At 47.0% G+C, this 22864-nt stretch overlaps 1 protein-coding gene across 1 annotated transcript in view; it reads left to right on the forward strand.

The window, feature by feature from the left end:
• The window catches only part of Cdh13 (cadherin 13), a 952185-nt gene that overhangs the window by 877433 nt on the left and 51888 nt on the right, over positions 1–22864 (forward strand). Inside the window, exon 10 of the mRNA XM_005345742.2 lies at positions 1968–2221. Within this exon, the coding sequence (XP_005345799.1) occupies positions 1968–2221 (254 nt within the window). The remainder of the gene's footprint in view (positions 1–1967; positions 2222–22864) is intronic.

Consider the following 22864-nt stretch of genomic DNA (forward strand, 5'->3'; position numbering starts at 1 on the left):
GCCCAGAACTCACAGAGATCCGCCTGCCTCTGCCTCCCAAGTGCTGGGATTAAAGGCATGCACCACCACTGCCTGGCTTCTCTGAACATATCGTACAAGGAGGGCTGACTGAGAAGCCAAGGACAATGGCACTGGGTTTTGATCCTACTGCATTTGCTGGCTTTATGGGAGCCTAGTCTTTGTGGGATGCTCACCTTCCTAGACCTGGATGGAGAGGGGAGGACCTTGGACATCCTACATTGCAGGGAACCCTGACTGCTCTTTGGACTGGAGAAGGAGAGGGAGGGGAACGGGGGAGACGGAGGGAAATGGGAGGAAGGGAGGAGGTGGAAATTTTTAAGTAAAAATAAATAAACAAATAAGGAAAAAAGAAATCAAGGATGGACATGAAGGAACACTGTTAGATAGATAGATAGATAGATAGATAGATAGATAGATAGATAGATAGATAGATAGATAGATAGATAAGACAGAAACAGATAGGGTATAAGTAGGTAGGTAGATAGAGTATAGATAGAGATGATATAGATGTATCTCGTATCCTTCTTACACACCTGCCTAGGGATAGTACTGCCCACAGTGGGCTGGACCCTCCTGCATTAGTTAACAAACAGTGCCCCACAGCCATGGCCATCATCTGATCCAGACAATTATTCAACAGAAGTTCCTTCTTCCATGGAATTCTATGTTATATAAGACAGACACAGAATCCTGTGAGCTACTTCTTCAGATCAGTACCAGAGCTGCTAAGTATGACCAATCACAGACACTTCTGTATCTAGAAGACACAGAGTCTGGGTTCCTGCCTTTCCCAACCTCTGAGTCACTTCCTCCCTAATAAAAGTGCCACAAGAACTGTTGGAAGAGCCTGGCACCAGCAGTGCAAGGCTGCTGCTTTCAAAGGGGTGAGGGCATGAAATACTATTGCCATGGCCAACCTCTGAAGCTAGCCCTGGGTCAATAAAGGATGCTTTATTAACTTTCCAGTCCAGCAGCTTCATGGGAAAACTTTAGTAGATACATATCTGTATCCTGCATCATGGGGTGGGGCTTGAGGGTCCCTAACATGTGTTTGCCCAGACTAGAGGAAAATAAACATCATGGCCCAAAGTCACTTAGGGGAGAAAGGGTTTATTTCATCATACAGAATCTTCGTCTGCCTCCTGCCTCCTCTCCTCTGAGAATGCACCACAGGATATCACATAGACCCAAATTTCTGCCTCAGGCTCCTGTTCACTTCATCATCCCAAAATGGGTACACACTGAGGAGTCTGCTACTTGTTTGTGCAGGGACCACTGTGTTGGGACGTTTATCCCGGCCCTAATTGTCTCCCTATGCATCTTAGTAGCAGGAGCCCCTCCCAGAAAAGTCACTCTCGATGCACCATGGTTTCTGTGGTTCAGAAAGAACATGACATTTGATGGGCAGGAACATCACCTCAACTTCTTTTACAGCAGGGTTTCCTGTGTGCTCTCTGATGTAGCCAGGGGCACATGGACTATCGGCCTCTTTGCAAAATCCTCTGGAGGGGTCTTCAGCAGGACTGCCCACTGACATGGGGACAGGACAGCATCTTTGTGTGGGACTGACGTGGGTGTCACCTTCTGTCCGGTGACGAGCTGTAGAGCTCTCGCATCAGGGTGATGATTGATACACTCCTCCGTGGAGAAGGCCTAGCACCCCATGTGTCTTGGACCTGACACATTCTGGTGTCCCCTCTATTAGAATAGTCCCTGAAACCAAAAGATTCTGGGAGTATCGTAGACAACCAAGTTCACGGCACAGTCCCAGACCCCACATTCTTTTCCTTAGAGAGGACCCCTGAAATGGCACAAGACTTAAGCCACAAAGCCCAGCACTGTCCCCAAGTGTTCACAGCTGCTCATGCAATGCCAGAGGGACCGTGTACAGAGTAAACACACTTCATAGTGTGTGCCTTCCTGACGCCCTTCTGTCTGCTCCCCAGCCCCTGGATTATGAGATTTCTGCCTTTCACACCTTGCTGATCAAAGTGGAAAATGAGGACCCACTGGTACCAGACGTCTCCTATGGCCCCAGCTCCACAGCAACTGTCCACATCACGGTCCTGGACGTCAACGAGGGTCCAGTCTTCTACCCGGACCCCATGATGGTGACCAAAAAGGAGAATATCTCTGTGGGCAGTGTGCTGTTGACAGTGAACGCCACGGACCCCGACTCCCTGCAACATCAAACCATCAGGTAGGTGAGAAGCTTGGTACCCATGGATGGAAGTGAGCAGGAAACCACCTTCCTCTTTGGTTGCCAAAGCTGGTGGAGCTGGTTGCTGACTGCCTGCTGCAAAATGCTTTTCAGTTAAATCTACTGTCCATCTGGATGTGTGGGAGGGAAAAGAAGTTTGAACCTGATGGAGCCAAGGGATTCTCAGTGAGAGGACAATGTCCTTATCCCTGATTGCAACTGAGGAAGGGACTGACTTCAGAGCTATGTTCCCAAATGACCTAGCCAAGTCTGGAGGGTCATAAAGAAGAGCCACTCTGTGTGGGCTTCTGCATCTCAGAACCTGATGCTCTGTGAAAGGCATTGGTTGATTCCTTTGGCAGATGGAGGCGTTGTGAATTCCAGCATGGGCTTCTCACCCAAGTCTGGAGAGCTGAGTCTGTGCTCCTGGCTCCCACAGAGAAGGTGTGGCAGATCACAGCTGTAATTTCAGCACTGGGGGGGGCAGAGACAGGAGAGTTCCTTACACTTGAATTATTATTGTTTACACCTACATGTGTGTAAGTATATAGACACAACTTTCTCAGTCCACTTAGCGTTACTTGTATGTGTATGATTTCAGGGCTGACCACTTGATATTGGATAACCACTAAGGGGGCCCATCCCTGGGAAATGCTACTTCTCCCTCCCTCAGCATTCCTTAGTGGTCTTTGTCTGGGGATGAGGGTCTTTGAGATTTTTCCCTTCCATGTTAGTCTGTCTACTGGCACTGGCATTGTCCGTGTCGTTTGGGCTTCAAGGGTGTAGCATCCCTGCTGTTTCTAGGAGACACTCTCAGAACAGACTTCCCATTATCCTGGCTCTTAAAATCTTTTTGGCCTCTCTTTCATGATGTCCCTTGAGCTTTAGGTGCGGGATTTGTACTGTAGATATATGCCTTGAGGCTGGCTACCCCACGATAAGTTGTTCTCTGTATTTCAATCCTTTGTGGTTTTCTGTGAGTTGTGTGTGTGTGTGTGTGTGTGTGTGTGTGTGTGTGTGTGTGTGTGTATTTTCTTGAGAAAGCCTCTTTAATGAGGAGTGAGAGCTGTCCTTACCTGTGGGTGTCAGGACAGATTTTAGAATGCAGTTAGGAGTCTAGTAAAGCTGCAGTAGTAAGTCCACTAAGATCCACAGCCTCACTAGATTGGCTAGGTTTCTTGTACCAGGAATGATTTCTCCCCCACTGAGTGGGCCTTGGTTACTGCCAAGACAGAAATGTCGCTATTGCACCTTTAGGAATTGCTGTGGGCAACACAGCCAAGTAGGACCATTGGTTGCTTCTCCTCTTGGTCAACTTTCCTTCTGGTACTATGAAAGCTAGTGTTCCTCAGGGAGGAGGCTTCAGGTCAGATGTGGCTCAAATCATCCTAGTCCTGCTTATGTCTTAAGCTCTGTGCCTCAATTCACAGACGGTCTTTACATAATGAGATTTCGATAAATGGCTGACGTCGAGTGCCAGTAGCCAGAGGATGCCCTCACCGGAACACTGTCACACATGACCAGGTCACTACACAGGCCCAAAGACAGTTTGTCTCTGCAAAGAAAGTTTCAAGTTTCTCCCTCTAAAACACTATCCCCTTGTAGAGAACACAAATGATCAAGACTTAGACACACTTGTAATAAATGAGTCTTTTTTTTTTCTTAATTTGAAAGCTTTAGAGACAAGCTCCTGACCTTGTCTCCCATACAGCGAGCTGGCAGGGAAAAAGAGGTTGTTTCCCAATCCCAAAGTGGGTGTCTCTTCACTTCTAGACTGTCTGAGTTGCCAAGTGAACTAGAGGATGGTGCAAAATACTAGCACCTCCTCTGACAGTGAGAATGAGAATCACCTTTCCTCCCCTGTCTTCTCATCCCCCTCCCCAGCAAAGGAAAAGGCTGTCAAAGAGCATTCTTTAAGGACTTGGTTGTGAAACCTGTAACTCAGCTAAAGGCAGCTGGGCAAACATGACCATCTTTAGGGATCCTTACCATCCCTTTCTGTTTCTACAACAGAAGGATGAGGCAGAGGATTCCTGCAAGGGGGAGGGGATAAAATGACCTGCAGTGGAGTTAGCATTGCTAAGCCTGGGCTATCTCAGCTCTGCTGCTGCTGGAGAAAACAAAGGGTTAATAGAGTGGGGGTTCCTGGGACAAAAGCCACAGAGTCCACATCAAAGACAGACAGAGGGAGGGAGGGTCCCTCTGGGTTCTCCAGTTGAACCCAACTCTGGGCTGAAATAACCAAGGAATTAATTTGCTGAGAGAGTCTGTGGCTGCTTATAAGATAGAGCACAAAGAGAAGCAGCTAGGGGCTACACAGGCTCCAGGGCTTCCCTGAGGTTCCAGGTGGCCGGATCTTGTGGGCTGGCCTGTCAAGGCTTCCAAGGGAAAACAGCATCTCCAGCCACCGTCCCTCCCCGTGTCACCCAGCTCATGCTCCCATCAAGTCACTATGCCTGAGCAGAAGATGAGCCTCTGGCAAAGGACACCCAGCTGGAGGGGCACCTGAGATGTGACCACCTGCCATGTGGTCCAGGAAGGCAGTCAGGAGACTGGGGCTGGTGGAGAGAACACAGATTTATGCACTGAGATAGGTGAGCGGAAACATCCCTCCTTGCACCGGGAATAGAGGGTCAGATGAGCTGCAAAGAGAAAGCTGGTTGGTGGCGGCCAAGACATTGAAGGCCACCAAGGCCAGCATCAGAAGCTGGAACGCACAATTCAGACTGTGGGACAAGAGCCCGTGGTTTCCTCATTGTGCCCCAGTGCAATGTTAGGAGCATCCACTGTGTGGGGGTGGTAGTGGGGGGGATAGGGGTTGCTAAGGATTTCTATACCAGAGCTTAGGAAAAGAGGGATGGATGTATAACACCAGCAAGACTGACCAACACTCTATGACCATAGGTCACCAGTAGCCCGGACTCAGCTCAAACTCCCTTATGCCAAACAATGCACAAATTAGCCAGCTGATTGGAACATGGGAACTTGGTGCCCAGTGTGATGGCACTGAGTACTGAGGCCAGATTCCCTTTGCACACACACAAGCACATACATACATACACATACACACACACACACACACAAACACACACACACACACACACACACACACACACACACACCAGTACTAGTCTCCCTATGGCTCCATCCTCAGCCAGGCTTCTATGTCTCTAAGGCAATGAGGTCAACCCTGGACCAGTCTTCTATCTGCATGCAGAGAGCCACGCCCTCCCCAGAGACAATGCAGCCAGTCCCAGGAACAGCTCCCAGAGTCCTCTGGAACATGTGACTCTGAGGAGCAAGGGGAAGAACAAGTGTGGATGGTCTGGCTTTGGTGTGCAGTTTCACAGTGGACCCGAGCATCCTGTGTGAAGGCTTGAACTGGTGCCACTTAGAGAGGTCCGGAGCCCTTCTCAAGAGACTGGAGTAAGCGCTAAGTTTCAGGAGGCGCAGATGGGTCTGTGGTTGGAAACCACAAAAACCCTCAGATAACACAGCTACCCTAATTCCCTGTGGCTGGTCCCCTAAGAGGGCCAACATCTGCTCACAGGCCTATCTGAGGGATGCTAGACTGGCTAAGAGATGCTGAAACTGGCAGAGGAATACCAGGCTGGTTGAGGGATGCTGGACTAGCTCAGAGATGCTGGACTGGTTCCTTTACCCAGTGAGAATCAGAATTGCCTGTCAAGTATCCCTTTCTGAGCTTAACTGGCTGAATTTTCCCTCTTTTTTCATAATCCCTCCCTCCCTGCCTTTCCCTTTTCTCCTCCTTCCTCCTCCTGCCCCTGCCTTCCCCTCTATTCCTTCCTCTCCTGGTGCTTCCTCTGAGCTCATGAAGCATCACTGGCAAATGGACCTGTTGCCTTGGGGAGGAAAGGCTCTTTGGTGATGGGGCGTTTGATCCAGCACATTAGAAAGTGCCTTCCAGGGAGGCCTGTGTACAGGGGTGAGCGAAGCTGAGTGGAGGGGCCGGGCTGGGAGAACCTTTCCCCCTGTTCTTCACTGGGCTGCACAGAGTTCCCAGGCAGACATTGATTTTGCAAGTGGTCTCTGGTCTCATTAACTGTTGTAGCTCAGATAATTCTGTAGAGAACAGGTCTTTAAGGAAAAGGGAGTTTCACTCTGGGAGCTATTATTTTATCTCAAGATCTCTGAACTTAGCTGACTGAAGTACAAAAAAAAAAAAAAGATGCTGACCCAGCCTTTGACTCCCAGCTGCGCCACAGACAGGGCCCAGGGGTCCTGCACAGAACTGTGTCTTTCTCTGAGCCTTGGCTATGCTGATGTGTCCCTGTCCCTGTGCTTCTCCATCCATCCCTTTCTCCTTCTGTGTCTCTTGCTCTGACATTTCCCTGGGCCTCCCTCTCCTGTCCCAGTCCTGCCCTGCCCTTCTCTTGCCCCGTCTCTCCACTCCAAACTTCTCTGCCTGTCTTATCCTCCCCTCCTCTCTCGTTTCTATTCTTGACCTCTCCCTCCCCCATGAGTGATCGTGTGTGTGTGTGTGTGTGTGTGTGTGTGTGTGTGTGTGTGTGTCTGTGTGTGTCTGTGTGTCTGTGTTCATGTGTGGGAGGCCAGAGGTCAACCTTAGGAGCTATCCACCTTGAAAGTCTCTCACTGGCCCAGAGCTCACCAAAGAGGCTAGTCTGGCTGACCAAGAAGCCCCAGGGGTCTACCTGTCTCCGACTCTCCAGTGCTGGGATCGCAAGCAATCACCACCCTGCCTGACTTTTAGTATATGTGCTTTGGAAATCAGACTTGTGCTCCCATGCTTAGATGGCAAACACTTTTCCAGCTGGGCTTTCTTCCCAGCCTTTCTTTTTCTTCTCTTATCCACCATGCCTTCCCTTGCCTCTCCCTCCGCTTCCTTCCATTTGGAGTAGACGGAAATGAGACATCTTCTGGCAACATTGTAGTGTCTCCTCCTGGTCCTCCTCCTCTTTGTCCCATATTCTGTTTCTACATTTCCTTTCTTCACCTCTGTCTCCATCTATTCTAAGACCCTCTGGGCTGGGCTGAGTGCCAATAAGCGCCTCCATCTATCTCACCTCCAATCATACACAACCCACAAGCCAGCAACAAGCATCCAGGCCTTCCTCAGTCAGCATCCGGAGGGCATCTCTTGGGTCCAGCCTGCCCTTGATGATCATCCCAGCCTCATCCAGCAAATGGCTCTGCTGCCCACTCCCTGCATTTGGGAACTTCTAACTAACCAACCCCTGATCTGGCCCTCCTGCCCATGCTGTCCTGTGTGATAGAACACACATCTGGTCTCAGCATTGACTTGTCTTGCAAGGGGGTGTCCGGAAGCCAAGGCACTTGATCTCTGCCAAGCCTGGAGCCCTGAAGGTAAGAGGTGTCCAGGCAGCAGGCTGCAAATTCTCTAGAAGGTGTTCATTACTGAAGCCCATTGACAAGTCCGTCACTCGGTGTGCTCTGCTCCAAATTAAAACAGCCAGCAATATCTGAGTGATGGTGAATTCTTTCTGTCTACCGGCTGTGTTAAGACAGCTCATGGAGAAAACTCTGGAAATGGGAGAGAGAAAATGACCATAATCATCCCACCCAAGGTAATTCTCTGTAACAACCTCATTACAGAACACCTTTGAATTTAGGGAGAGGTTCATATAAAGACTTCTCAGATTAATTGCCCCAAATGGCTGATGTCATCCACTCTTCTGTATCCTGCTACTCTTGCTTTTCGATATGCCAAAGAACCATCCATGTGCAGAAATAGCCGTCATTTTTCACTGCTGAATAGTATCCCCCATTCATTACCCCATTGCCAGTACCTGGCTGTGTCAGCAGAAAATATGTTTGGAATATAACAGGAAGATTCTAACTGAAGGGGCTCAGAGATAATAAGGGGTCCTTCCTAGAGGTTTTTTCTTCTATTTTTGTGTGTGTGTGTCATGGTTTTGCTTGTGTGTTGGTTCCATGTGTATGTGCATGTGATGTTAACCAATGTTAACATCAGAAATCATACTAGATTGATCCTCCACCTTATTCACTGAAGCAGTGTCTCTCAACCAAGCCAAGGACTCCCTTAGATGGTCAGACTCTGGAGATGCCCTGTGTGTCCATGTCCTCCAGGTGGGACTACAGATGGTTGCCTGACATCTCACCTAGCATTTACATACTCTGGCATCTGAACTCAAGTCACTGAGCCATTTATTCCCCCACTTCCTGTTTTTAAGGTGATTTTCTTGAAGTCAGCTACTTTTCTCTTCGAACCTCATTTCCTAGAGTTGTTCACATGACCATGCCTACCTAGAAGGCAGCTTTCACAACTGAGATCTTTGTGAAGGAAGAATGAACACTGAGAAATGACTGACAGTTTCTGCCATAGGATCAAACCTTTCAATTTAGCAAGAATATACACAGTAGATTTTTGAAGGAAATATCTTGTGTCTTAGTCAGTTTTCCCTAACAGTCATAAAATCCAGAGATAACCTGCTTAAAAAGAAGGGAGAGGCTCAAATATGTGAGATACTGAACTCAAATCCCAGCGCCACAGAAACACGAAGCCAGAAAGAGGGAAGATGTATTTAGGCCCACAGTTGCAGACAATAGCTCCACAATCTGTTATCACAGTCCATCCTTGTTCTGTGGGGGTTCTGGGTATGCTATACCTCATGGGGGAGGGGGATGTGGGGATGTAATACAACACTCTGTTCACCTCATGGAGACCAGGAAGCAGAGAAGGCTAACCTGGAGTGCCAAGACCCTCTTCAAGGGTATGTGCCTCCAACGATCAAACTTCCTCCAATTAGGCTCCACTCACAAAGATCTCATGGTCCAGGGACCAATCTTTTGACATACAAGCCTTTGGGGGATATTTTCCCAAATCACGGAATCCAATGACATTAGATACTAGATATTTACTTAAGATAACAGAAAATACAAGGAAGGCTGGGGACACACTCAGTATGTACATCTCTTGCCTAGCACGCACAGTACCCTGGGTTTCGTCCCAGAAAGCCATAACCTGGGTGTGTTGTAATCTCAGACATTGGGGGATGGACGCAGAAAGATCAGGAGTTTGTGGGCTTTGTCAGCTACATGGCAAGTTCAAGCAAGCCTAGGCTACATGAGCCAGGTTGCAGATATAACCCATTGACCCATCAAGTCAGAGGTGTTTATTTAGAACCTGCTGCAAGCCTGGCACAGCATTAGCTGTGGCACAGTAACTCACGAGGGGTGGCACAGGCTTGAACCTCCCAGAAGTGTGTGGTCGTGAGAAAAAGAATGTTGGTGACGTGCGACAAAGCGTTCCTATCTTAGGACAGCTCCCGTGAACCAAAGGATATTGTCAGAAACAGCTTTAAGTTTGCAAAGCAGGCGTGCATCTCGCCTTGCGAGAACACCTGAGCAGATACCAGGTAGATGACAGGAACTGGCAGTGAAGTGTTTGCCTTGCCAAATAATTGCAAAGGAAAAAATGCTTAAATCATTTTAAAATTTTTGTAGGGGGAAAAATCCACTTAAAATATGAATATAATAAAATGTACTTCTTTATGAGTTGGGATGAAGACTCCATAGAATTAAAAGATTCTGAAGGTCTCAAAAGTCTGAACACAGGCCAGACCTGGCCCTGGTATATGCCAAAACCCAATTAACAGACATAGGAGAGAAGGGATCCCATCCATCAGTTCTCAACCTGTGGGTTGTGACCACTTTGGCAAACTTCTATCTCCAGAAATAACAGTAACAAGATTACAGTCATGAAGTAGCAAGGATAGCTTTATGGTTGGAGTCCCCACAACATGAGAGACTGTATTAAAAGGTCACAGCATTAGGAAGGCAGAGAACCTCTGGTAGGTAATTGTGGCTAGGCTGTAGTGTCTAAGTGCCAGCATTTAAATGCAGAAAGAGACGTGATTAGCTTATTCAAAATTTCTGATATTACTTTATTACTTGTGTGTGTGCACACTAGGGCACAAGCGCGTGTACAAGTGTTCATGTGGAGGTCGGAGGACAGTTTGCCTACATTGGTTCTCTCCTTCATTTGTGTGGGTTCTAGGGAGCAAAGTTAGGATAGCCTAGCAGCAAATGCCGCCCATCACCACTGACCCATCTCGCTGACCCAAAAAAAATGTAGCCTAAGCTGGTCTCAAACTCCTAATCCTCCTGCCTCCTCCTCCTCTTCAGCATATCCTCCCAGTGTCCTCGGCCACAACCTCTTTTCATGTTCACACACTGACTGGCACCCACCTGCGGTGGAAGTGTTCCCAATGGCCTTGTTTTAACCTGGTGCCCAGACAGGGCGACCAGCCCCAGGAGTGGCACCATAGCAGGACATACAGGCCCTCGTAGGTTGCATAGAGAGTCCTTTCCATCTGCCAGCTCTCCTTCGGGCACCATGACACAAATTGAGTCTATTCTTTAAGCCTGGCATCTGAATCCCATCCAGACTAGATGCTCGTCCTTTGACAGTGACTGCTCTGTCCTGTGTTTTTCTCTTTTCTTTTTATTGGAGGGGGCTCTGTTTTTTTTCTTGTGTTGTCCCCTGAACTTGGGCTTTTTCAGCTGGATGGCACCCTGCATTCAAAATGGTAAAGAATGCAACCGAATAATGAAAATTTAGCACCAAAACATTTGCCTGACTGGCCAGTTTCATCTTCCTCTGCTCTTCCTGGACTCCCCAAGCCTTCTTTTTAGTGCTCTGATTCATCTCCTGTTTGAAACCTTTCTAAAGAAAACCAGACACACACTTGCACCGAAACAAAAAGGTGGTAAATTGGACAAAAATGTCATTGACTAACTGTGAGACTTTTATTCTGTAATTGCTAAGGCCTTTGGAAGCAGAAGGCAAAAGAAAAAAATTCCAATTGACTTGAAAATAGAATTCTCTCACCCAAGGGGTTCTAAGACACACGGGTACCCAAGATACAATAGCAATAAATGTTCAGTGGGAGAAAGAAGAGCCACAAATGCCCTAACCAGGTTTCAAACTCAGATTTAAGAGTTTAATTTGAGGTGCCACCCCCCCTTCTAAATTCTAATCAAACATTAAAAGCCAGCTATACCCTGTCTACCTGGGAAAATTAGAACAAGTCTCTCCGTCTATTATCACCTATTAACACTTCTTTCTAATTACATGTGGTACTGACCTCAATAATAAGATTTGGGATGAGGGAGTTTTGTTGTTTTTTTAATGAGTCCAGATATTTCTTTCGGCAGTCAACCAACACAGCGCTTGAAATATAAATGAGTTGTTTATGGAAGTCCTTTGTAATTTTTAATTAAAGTGATGTTCTTCCATTGGAGGTTTATGGTGGCGATACATTTTATCACCACATTGCTATGGAATTCTTAATTATTTATGTAAATGTATTAGTAGAGCCAGCCCTCGTTTTGAGTGGTCAGATTTTTCCATTATGAAATCATCCATGGGATAGAGAGTTTGATAAATTGCACAAATGGACCTCTGAAGGTCTGATGTCTCTGGTTACTAAGAATAGAACCCTGGGTTTCATCACGACCCACAGAAAAGATGTCCATGACTTCCTTGGGTGACAGGCACTGGGTCATCCAAAAGCCATGAGTAAACAGTCAAAAGGTTCTTTTGCAAATCAGCTTTGAAACATCTGTCTACATGTGTCGTTATGCATTTGCCACGGGGCACCCGCTCATTGTTGAAAATAGAGTTTCAAATTGGCTGTATTTGAATATAATTATCATTTGCCTTCTTGGCAGCCTCCGAAATTAATTCTCAGAACCAATCTGGAAAAATATTGACAAATGTTAATATTGCTTCTTGCCCAATATTTATTTTCTAAGTCATTCAATTTGCTTAGCTTTGGGGGTTGCCTGTTTTTGAGGGGGTTTAAGGCTGCATCTCTGTAGCCCAGGCTGGCTTCATGCTTTCTATGTAGCTAAGGATGACCTTGAACTACTGATCTCAAGCCTCTTTCTCCCAAGTGCTGGGATTACAGGTATGCCTAACCATGCCCAGTTATGCTTAGCTTTTAATACCTTGTAATAGACATCTAAATAGGTGCAGATAGAGGGGAGGCTACGGCCCTTGAGAAAAGAACACCTGTCAGTCAGCACCACCAGCCAGCAGCGGGTGCATCTCAGGGTCTCCCCAGAGGCTGATCATAGCGTCAGGCCTGGAGCAGTAATAACACAGTGGCCAGCAGGCCAGAGAAGTGATACAGGAATGGCTCAACCGTGGCACCCACATAGCCCCTGACCCCTCTGGCACTTGTGGCTTAAAGTAATGAGACTATAAACTGAGGTCCTACCACTGTGGCTAGCCTGGGGCTCCCCTGTGGATTCTAACATCATGGCCAGGAGTCACACTGTAAAATCAGACCTCACGTTACCATCTGTGATTACTGCTGAGCCCTGCATGAAGGCTTGTGCAAGGTAGAAAGGGCCCCTCTGCATTTGGGCCAATCTCTTCATTCATTCATTCATTCATTCATTCACCAAAATATGCAATGAATGCCTACAGCACTCTGGGGTCAAAGCAATAAAGACAGAAGTAAAGAATATCCACCGTCATTGTTGAGGTGGGGATCTGAAACCTGCACCATCTCCTTACATTTGCCAGACAGAGTCTGCCACTGAGTTACAAGCTACGCTCTCAGCCTGGTTCTGTATCCACTGTGGGGAGCACTGGAGGTCTAACGCTGGGCTTCATGCATGCTATCCAACTGCTCTAACACTGAACTACACCCCCACCCCTTCTTTTGGAGGACAGGATCATGTCTGTGCTAAGCAAGAAATATTTTTAATTGATAGACATGTACGTTCAGGGGAGAGCAAGATGATTGAACGGTAAAGGCACTAGCCACTGACCCTGGCCACTTGAGTTCCATCATCAGGATCCATGTGATGGGAGGAGAGAACTCACTCCTGAAAGTTGTCCTCTGTCCTCCAAACGTACACAGTGACATGAAGGCGCATGCGCGTGCACACACACTAAATGCAATTTGAAAACATTACAAAATACACCTCCTCATTGCTCGCTTCTCTTTCCTCTACAGCTAGCCTCCAACGTTATATCCAGGGGGATTCAGTGCCCCCTTCCAGCTTTCCTGGAAGCACCACTGTATGCATGTGGTACACATATCTGCACTGAGGCACACACATACACAGAGAAAATAATTTTTAAAGACATTATTTTAAAATTAAAATTGCCGCAACATTCACAATAAGCAAACAGGATGGTTTTAAGCACAGCAGAGTAGCTGCTGCTCTCTTTCCTCCTGTATCCATCTGGGGCACTGGTCCTGCACAGCGATACCGATGCCACTGGGATTTCTCTACAAAGGGCACTGTCAGAAAGGCTCTGTGACTCTGTACATCCAAGAGTAAAAGTGAGTTCCTCTAAGGTACAGGCTGCGGGGAGATGTTCTGTGCCCATACAGAACTGTCAGCCAAGGAGGTGAGACATGGGTGGTCACCCTCTCTGTGACAGCCAGCTTTGTGACGGAGCCATGAGGACCTGAGCTAAATCAACTGAATAAGGAAAAGAATGATTTTTTTGACATGCAGTTTTGGAAGTTTATATCTCATAGCATGATTAATAAAAACCTAGAGACAGAAATTGGGATTCAACCTGAAGGTCAGCGAAGCAAAACAGTCAGTCACTGGCTCTTACCTCTGTCTCAGTCCAAAATGGTGATCCTGCCTCCAGGAATCTCAGAATGAGACTGAGTGAGAGCTGTCCCCTCCCGTCTTATATTCCTCTCTAGTGCTGGGACTAAAGGCATGCGTAATCCCTGCCCTGTTTCTATGGTAAAATAGTGTGGCTACTGGGATTGTCTGCAAGGCTGATCAGTGCAGCTGTTTTACTCTCTGAACTTTAGGTAAACTATTTCTTAAAACAAAAATGAAATATCACTAGAATATCTGGGATTGTGTGATGCTGTTTCTTTGGAAGCACGTGGCAGAGAAACTGTCCAGCTTCTGGCTAACCCCACAACAACAACAAAGAAAGAAAGAGCCAGGGTTTTCCAGTCCCCTGGGAGGGCATGTCCTTGGTAACCTGAAGACCTCCCACTGGACTCTGCCTCTCAGAGGTCCTACCACCTCCCACTGGAGTCAGGGTTGGGGAACTATACCTTCTGAGTTCAGGCTTTCGGAGGACAATCAGCTGCAAAACATAGCAGGGGAATAGAGACCCCCTTCACCTGTGCACATCAGCTACAAGGCTTCAAGGAAAGAAGAGGCCTGAAAAGAAAAAGACTACAGAACGTTTTAAATGGTTAGTGAGAAAGTGGAAGCCACAGAGGAAAGTGCAGCATAAGGAGCTAGAACAGGCAATTCAAGGAGCAACTTCAGCATCATTCCTAGAGATCCAACTGGTATCTCCTCATTGGAGATGTGCGTTCCTGTGCAAGGTGGGTGTGGCTACCTTGTTCAGTAGCAATGACTAGTGGTGTTCTAACAGCCACAAGCAGGCAGTTTGGAGAGATGGAATTGACATCAGGTTTGTTTTTGTCAGAGAGCTTTGAAGCAGGGAAACATTTATTTTGCAAGAACAAATGTTGTACAAAAACATCTGCACCACCCCCCAAAAAAAGTGTCCTGGTTCTTAAAGCACTGCCACTTGTCTTAAAGGGATCTTGGTCTCATCATCCTGGCTGAGGGCCACTATTTGAAGGGTCTGTACCATCTCTGCCCCAATTCATCCATTCCCTTTGTCTCTGGGTTTATTTTGAAACCTGGGGGAACGGGAGAGCAGAGGGTGCAATCCGGTAAGGACACGAGATCACAACTCACATCTTTTTGCTTTCTTTTCCCCATTAAATGGCCACACACAGTGTTGTCCCCAAGCACAGAAACCATGACGAGCCTTCCAGAGGAAACACACACATTACACAGGCTTTGTTCCCGCTGGGGTTGTGGTTCCACTGGACATGGGTTCAAGGCCAGTGAGTCAGCAGTCTGCATAAATGAGGGGTCACAACTAAGCAAGGTCATGTTCTGATCCTTAGGCTTGAGGGGACCTAGCACTTTATTTGTCCCCAGGAGTGTGGGCTCATCATTGCCTCATTCTGTTTCCTTGGTGACCTCCTAGGACATAGTGATGGCGACCAACAAAAAAATTGCCCATGAGTGCTTGCCTGCATCTTCTCTGCCTGCCTTCCCTCCCTGGGCTATTATCCCTGGGAACTAAGCTAATTATGAACGACACCAGTGGAGCATAGTAGGCACCCCATAAAATTTAATTTAATTAACGAGGGGCTTGCAAAATGAGTGGTTTTCAAAGGATTCTTGCCCGGGCATTGGATGCACCAAATCCCACCCAGAAGAGGATAATGAGGCCTCACAAAGCATTAAAGGGATTTTCATCCAGCTCTGCCTTTAATAAACAGCACAAGTAAACTCTAATTAAATGGCGATGTTTAATTATTATTTGATGCCCTTCCCTATTTCATATCTCTCCTTGGGTTTGAAGAAATGAGAGCCAGTCCTTCTCTCTCTATCCTCTCTCCTGGTTCCCTGGCCAGGCACCCTCAGCTCTGCAGATCCGCCCAGGCCCCATTGGGAGGCAGACATGCTCCATGCTGGGGTCTCACAGAGGTGGCTCGGTGGATAAGAGCAATGACTGATCTTACAGAGGGCCTGGGTGTGGTTCCTGGCACCCACAAGGCAGCTCACAACCTGCTCTAACTCCAGCTCCAAGGAATTGATATGCTCTTCTGATCTCCCCTGTGTGATACACAGGCACACATGTAGGCTGCTCGTGACCTGTATACAGAAAAGTGCTTTAATAGAACAGCTCTCCATAAACTGTGCGTGTCCTCTCACCATCTAGTCGACATTTCAACCATTTAAGAAGCACCTATAAGTACAAGGCACTGTTGTTGAGGGTGTAGTGAGAATTAGGCATGCAGACCTTTCTTCCTGGGAAACAGAAAAAAAAATGGCCGAACCCCTAAAAAGAGGGCTACAAGTTTTACAGATGTTATTTAGAAACTGGAAGATTACTGAAGGAGAGGCACAAGGACCGACACCCTTGCAGGCCACAAGGGCTGCATCTGGAGCACAGTAAGAACTGAGCATTGGGAAGGCATGTTTCTGTTTCCTTTGTTTGTCAGATTTTAGAATGCTACAGTTCCCCCCCCCCCTTTTTTAGTCACTTCAATGTTTTTCATGAACAATACATGCTCATTGTACAAAAACTAACAAACTCAGAGCAGAACAGAGAAGCAAATTAAAACTCACCTTGAATCCTACCACCTAGGTACGACCGCCATTGTATTTTGTCTTGTTAATTCCAGAGGTGTGAAGTGGAGGAACACATTGTTGCTCCACTCCGTGTAATTAAAAAGACCGTGGGAACATCTAGCAGCTTCCTGGGGAACTTGAGTTGTGTTTATTTTTTTTTAAGAGCTACTAATTTTTGATTAACAAGAATGAGCACAACATTTAAGGAAAATGTAATTACACCCTCTCCCCCTTCTCAACAAAACAACATTATCCCCCCAGACAAAGGGTAGAGCCACGACTCTAAGGATGTATGGCTCTAAGTCGAGAGATTGCATGGGACATTTTTCATGTCACCAGTGAGACAGTTGTGTGAGCACTCCAGCAGTGAGGTATCTGGGCTGCAGGTTAGAGACCCAGCTAAAGTCAGGTGGGATAATAACTCACTGTGTCACTGCTTAATTCTGTGGTGGCTGCAGCTACTGAGCTGGAATATAAAGTCTCGGTCTCTGAAAAGATGAGGGACTCTCTGTCAGGATGGTTAAGAGTAAGAAAAGCAAGGGCAGCTAGGGGGCCACGGGGAGAGCTACACTAAGAGGCCAGTGATGGATGCGGTGTCTCCTGTTCACTTGCTTTTCTCTTTGTGTGTTGGACAGGGGACTCTCTGTGCTTGCCCCTGTGCGTTTGAAAGCTTATGTGCTTTTGTGCATAGGTACATGGGCATGGAGATCAGAGGTCAGCCTTAGATGTCATTCTTCAGGAGCAAGCCACCTCATTTTTTGAGATAGGTTCTTTCATTGGATCCTGAGTCTCTCTGGTTGGGCTAGGATGGCTGGCCAGAGAGCCCCAGGGATCCTCCTCTCCCTGCCTTCCCAACACTGATTACAAGCACTCACCACCATGCCTGGCCTTTTACATGGACACTGGTGATCAAACTTGGGTCTTCATGCTTGCAGCTGAACCATTCTCCAGACTCCTTTTCTGAAATCTATTTTTTAATTTATTTTTGCACCCTGGAAAATGCAGGGCCTTTGGGCATGCTCAGTATGTGCTCTGCGAATTGAGCTACAACCCTAGTCCTCGCCCAGCTCTTGTATAAATAGAACACCAGAACAACTCACTCATCAGTTCCTTTGACCCCCATTATCCCATGGAATGCATCCTATATGCCAGTCACAGAAAATGCATCTCACCAAAGCCCTGCTACCCACACAGTGACAGAATGAGCCTTTCCTGACGACGGTTGAGAGTAACTGCTATGTCGGGTTCTCCTTTCTCTTTGCTTCTACCCTACCCTGGCCAACCATCTTCTCAGCACCACGGTCAGCGCACAAGCTTTCACGGTCTGGATTTTCAGCACCACGGCCAGAAACATGCACCATAAGCTGGTGCTTTCAGCACCATGGTCAGAGGCCTGTGCAAGTGCATTGCTGAGCCCTGTCAAGGTGTCGTTCTAGATTTTGCCTTTCCCACAGTTGCTCGATCTGCCCTCCCCCGTCCCCATCACAGTAATTCCTCCTGCATGGAGTTGCCCTGGTTGGTTCCATCACATGTGATCCAGCTGCCTATGACAACAGCTCTGCCACCAGGGGTTGTGGCACTTCAGAAACTTAATCTCTCCATACCTCATTCTCTCCAGATGTAAAAGGAGATAACTCCTGGAGACGTTGAGAGGATTAAACACGGCTAATCTAGCAAAACACATACCACGGTGTCTGAAATTTAATAAGAGCCCAGACCTTGTTCTCAGCTGTTGTAGTAGTTGGCAGATCATCCCAGACATGGCTTGTCTTAAAAGCTTTCCCCTATGGCCCACTGCAGCCCCAGATATGCCTAGACTGTCCTGCCCTGTTTCACAACACTCCATCATGCTATCTAAATTGGTCATGAGTAATCTGGCTTCTGTGCAGACCTAACAGAAGTTTATTGCCCACTCCCATGGCAGACCAGTGCAATGAAGGGGGAGGACAGCTTTGCCCCCATAGTCCCATTCAGAGACCCATGCTGCTTCTGCATTGTGGGGCTGTGTGGTGGAGGCTGTGTCACTTGGGGGTACGTTACTGTGTAAGGGTAAGAAAGAGCCAAGAGCTTATGAGAAGTGTGATTGGTCACAAGAGGGACATTATCACTTCTACCTACATTTCCTTACCCCAGCCTCACTGTAAGGGAAGCTGAGAGAGTGGTTGACCTATATGTCTAGAAGGAAAACTGAGTTGTCTCTGTCTGTGAATTTCCTCCCCCTTCCAGGTCAGAAAACTGAAAGGCTGTGACCATGGATTTGGGGTCTCTTGTCTAGTGCTTATTCCCTTTCAACATTTGCCCTGAGCCTCATCCTAAAAGTGAATCCACAAGCTGACCCAGTAGCCTAGAGAGGGGGCTTTCTAAACACAGATGGTAAAACAGGCTTAAGAAGACAGAGGCACCCATAAAATCCTAGCCAGACCTTAAAGCTACTGCTTATACAGTGCAGACTCAGTCACTGAAGGGTGCGTGAGAGGGGTGAGAGAAGGAAATCCACGCAGTTCAGGGGAGCAGAGCCACATCTCTGTAAACCGAGAGCCCCCACACCCTAGAGTCCCAGGACAGGGCTAAGAAGACCTCTCATCCCTGAGCCGTGGAGCTCTCTGAATTGCAGCACACACAGCAACCAGAAAACACACTGTGTCAAGCAGCCCTTGAGAACCCAAGCAAGGCATGCAAATTGGAACAAACTTTCTGAAAGACATTTTGCATTATGCATCAACTTTTCTCAAACAGCTCTCCTCTTCCATAGTAGTAATTCTGCTCTTAGGAATTTATCTCAAAGAAATAATCAGAAACAGTGTCAAACACTTATGTCCTCAGGAAACGGAGATTTATGTGCAGAGCCGTGTGCTGAAGGCTTATTTATGGTGGCGAAAAAAGTTAGAAAACACACTCGGTGTCCAGCCAAAGGGGCTGTATAAATAAATGGCAGAGCAGACAGCTGACAGAATAATGTGGAGTAGAGAGGCCTGGGTTTCGTGAGAAGTTTTAGGCTGAGGGAAGTTGCTCTTATTAACTTGAGTGGAAGAAATGGGACATCCAAGCATGGGAACTGTCCCACCCCCAAATGTGGAAGTAATACATAGAAGAGACTTGGAATAGAATCCCCAGGCAATGTGTGGCTCTCTCACAACTTCTAGCTGTTTCTTTGCTTTTTAGCTTGTTAAGATTTTAATGATGAGCACATCTAACACATCAGCAGAAAATTGACTTGGGGCTGCTTTAGTGGGGAAAGTACTTGCTGTGTAAGCATAAAGAGTTTAATTCAGATCCCCAGCACCCATGTAAGAGCCAGGCATGTCAGCATGTGAGTGTAACCCCAGCCTTGGGGAGGAGGATGGAGATGGGTGACCTTTAAGTTCAGTGAAGGACTGTGTGGTGGTCAGTTTTGTCAACTTGAGCACCATCCAAGAACAAAGCCTAAATGAGGGGTAGTCTAGACCAGGTTGGCCTGTGGGCATGTCTGTGAGGGGATTGTCTTGAATGCTTTCATGGATATGGGAAGACTCAGTGAATGGTTGGGGTCCCGGGCTATGTAAGAGTAGAGAAAGCAGGCTAAGCACTAGTAGGCATTCTCACCTGCTTCACCCCACTGTGGATGCCATGGGGTCAGCTGTCTCCTTACCACTGTGATTTCTCTACAGCTAAAGGCTGTAACTCAGTAGTGTGAACTAAAATAAACCCTTCTTCCTGAGCTGCTTTTTCTCAGGCTTTTATCACAATGCTAGAAATAAAACTAAACCCCCATCTCAGAAAGTAACATAGGTTGACCAGAGGATGGTACCCATAACTGACCACACACACATTTTTGAAAGGAAGAAATTACAGATGAGTCATCTTTTTTCTCTGTAGACCACTCAGAGGCACTGTAGGCTTTTTCTCCAGTTTTCAAGAACCCAAATGCTGGCCCAGACTCTGGGCCTCAAAGTCCATAATAGGCTACCTGAGATTGCTGCCTGAGACATGTCCCTTTCAGCCGTTATAACATCCATTCAACTGCACAAAACAGATCACCCAAAACCCAATCCATCCAGACAGCCCTACACAGATCACATCTTTTCCGACTCAGAACGAAAAGAAGCTTATTCCCCTGTGAGTTCTATACAGACATTCCTTGGCATCTACAAAATGACAAAAACCCTTCACCCAGATCTCACAGCACAGCCATCCTCAGCCTTGGTTGTGATTCAGAAAGATTCCCAGGGGATTTGAAAAATATTCTGTTCTTCCCCTGAAGCTGTGGTTTCCCATTTAGTCATAAAACTGCTGGGAGAGAAGTAAATGGATTGATTGATCTGTGTTCCAGTGTCTTATCTGATGTGGGACTTTAAGTGGCTTTAAGTTAGTTGGGTTTCTAAAGCAAAACTGACCTTAACAAAAAGAACAATACTAATTTATCCTAAAATGTACGAGAAACCTGAGTTTGTTCTTGCCTTCATGCCAAGATAGAATGCCAATCCCAAAACCACTGTCTTAGGAAGGATAGTTTAGCACATTCAGGAAAACAATTGCCTGGCTATGCTCAGGTATGTGAATTATACCAGGCACACTCCCTCTCTGCTTGTGAATCGGCCACTCTGGTGTCGCCCTGGGGAAGCTTCCTGAGATGCAGTTCCCCAGCATCTCCCCAACATGCCAGGGAAAGTGGCGCTTCCCAAGCTCCACCATCCCAGGAATTAAGCACTCCATCCTTTGCCTACTGCATGGTCTGCATGGCTTCTGTTCTCATAGCTGAATCTAAGCCCCACTGGAAATTCATTGTAAGCCTTCGTTATTCACTTCTCACCCAACTGAACTCCATGATTGTCGTCATTAATAGAGAAAGAAAACATAACCTGCTGGAGATCAATCAGAATGCCTTCCTATGAACTTAGTGCTAAAGGGCCCATGTTGGGAAGATAGCCACTTGGTGTCATCGAGATCACACCACTTGCCATGCAGTGTCAGAGATGTCTTCCAACGTGTGGTTCATGCCTGCTCTCCCTGCAGTCGAACCATCTAGAGGGGCAACATCAATGTTCTCGGCCGCTGTCATAAACACCATGACCAAAAGCACCTAGTGGGGTCTGTTGTTTTGCCTATAGATTACAGTTTCCATGAAGGGCATTCAAAATGGGAGCTCAGGGCTAGACATGGAGCAGAGACCCTGGAGAAATGCTGCTTACTGGTTTGCTCCCTGTGGCTTGCTCAGTCTGCTTTCTTTTTTTTAATATTTATTTATTTATTATGTATACAATATTCTATCTGTGTGTATGTCTGCAGGCCAGAAGAGGGCACCAGACCTCATTACAGATGGTTATGAGCTACCATGTGGTTGCCGGGAATTGAACTCAGGACCTTTGGAAGAGCAGGCAATGCTCTTAACCACTGAGCCATCTCTCCAACCCCTTATAGCATCCAGGACCAACTGCCCAGGGAATGACACTCACAGTGGACTGGGCACCCCTCTATTATCAATCAATAAACTAGAAAATACCCACAGACATGACCATAGGCCAATCTCGAGGAGGTGATTCTTTAACTAGAGCTCCCTCTTCCCAGGTGAACTAGTTTGTGTCAAGCTGACCACGACTAACCAGCACAATAGTTTTGAAAACTACTGCATCTCTCTAGAATGACCTGCTTCCTTTAGATGACTATCCAGTGGAAGAGAAGGTCATCCTTTGCTGCACCCATCTGTGCACGTGTTGATTAGGTTTCTAGAATATGTGCCCTCCACCTTGAGCAATGTATAAAGTGGAACTTAACGTTATCTCAGGTGCAGTGGTCACCCTTCCCCGGATCCTAGGGCATATTCTCCAAACCTCCCCCTCCCCTGATCCTAGGGCATACTCTCCAAACCTCCCAGCAGATACCAGAAACTGTCACGGACAGGCAATGTTCATCCTGAACATGCAGGCTCATGAGAAAGCATGGTTCATCAGCTATGTGCAGTATAAAAATAATAGTAATAAAATAGAATGGTTGTATTCATACATTTACTGCCAGCATTGATACTGTTGTGTTTGGTAGCCACTGGGATGAAATAAGGCTTACTTGAATAGATGCACTGTGACCCCATGACAGTGGACGTGGTAAGTTAGATGGGGTCTCAATGTCTAGCTGGCAGAGAGCATGAGTGTTGGACTCCGCATGACTCCCGGACCCCAGGAGGGAGAGAGCTCCGTGGCACAGGATTTCATTATGCCTCTCAAAATGGCACACCATTTTAAATGTATGGCTTGTTTACTTCTGGAATTTTCCGTATGTTCTCAGCTCTCAGCTGGCCATAGCAACCAGAAGCGTGGAAGGCAGAGTGACAGGTCAGGGTGAGCCCTGCGGACTTCCCGTTAAGCTGAAAAGTGACCGAAGCCACGCTTTATTCCACTCCGGGTTTATTCTGACTTTTATACTTTGACGCAAAATTTCATACTATGGTCTCTGCACCTGCCAATAAAAAGCTCCCTGGAAAAT

The sequence above is a fragment of the Microtus ochrogaster genome, chromosome 4, assembly GCF_000317375.1.
Source record: "Microtus ochrogaster isolate Prairie Vole_2 chromosome 4, MicOch1.0, whole genome shotgun sequence".
NCBI classification, from domain to species: domain Eukaryota; kingdom Metazoa; phylum Chordata; class Mammalia; order Rodentia; family Cricetidae; genus Microtus; species Microtus ochrogaster.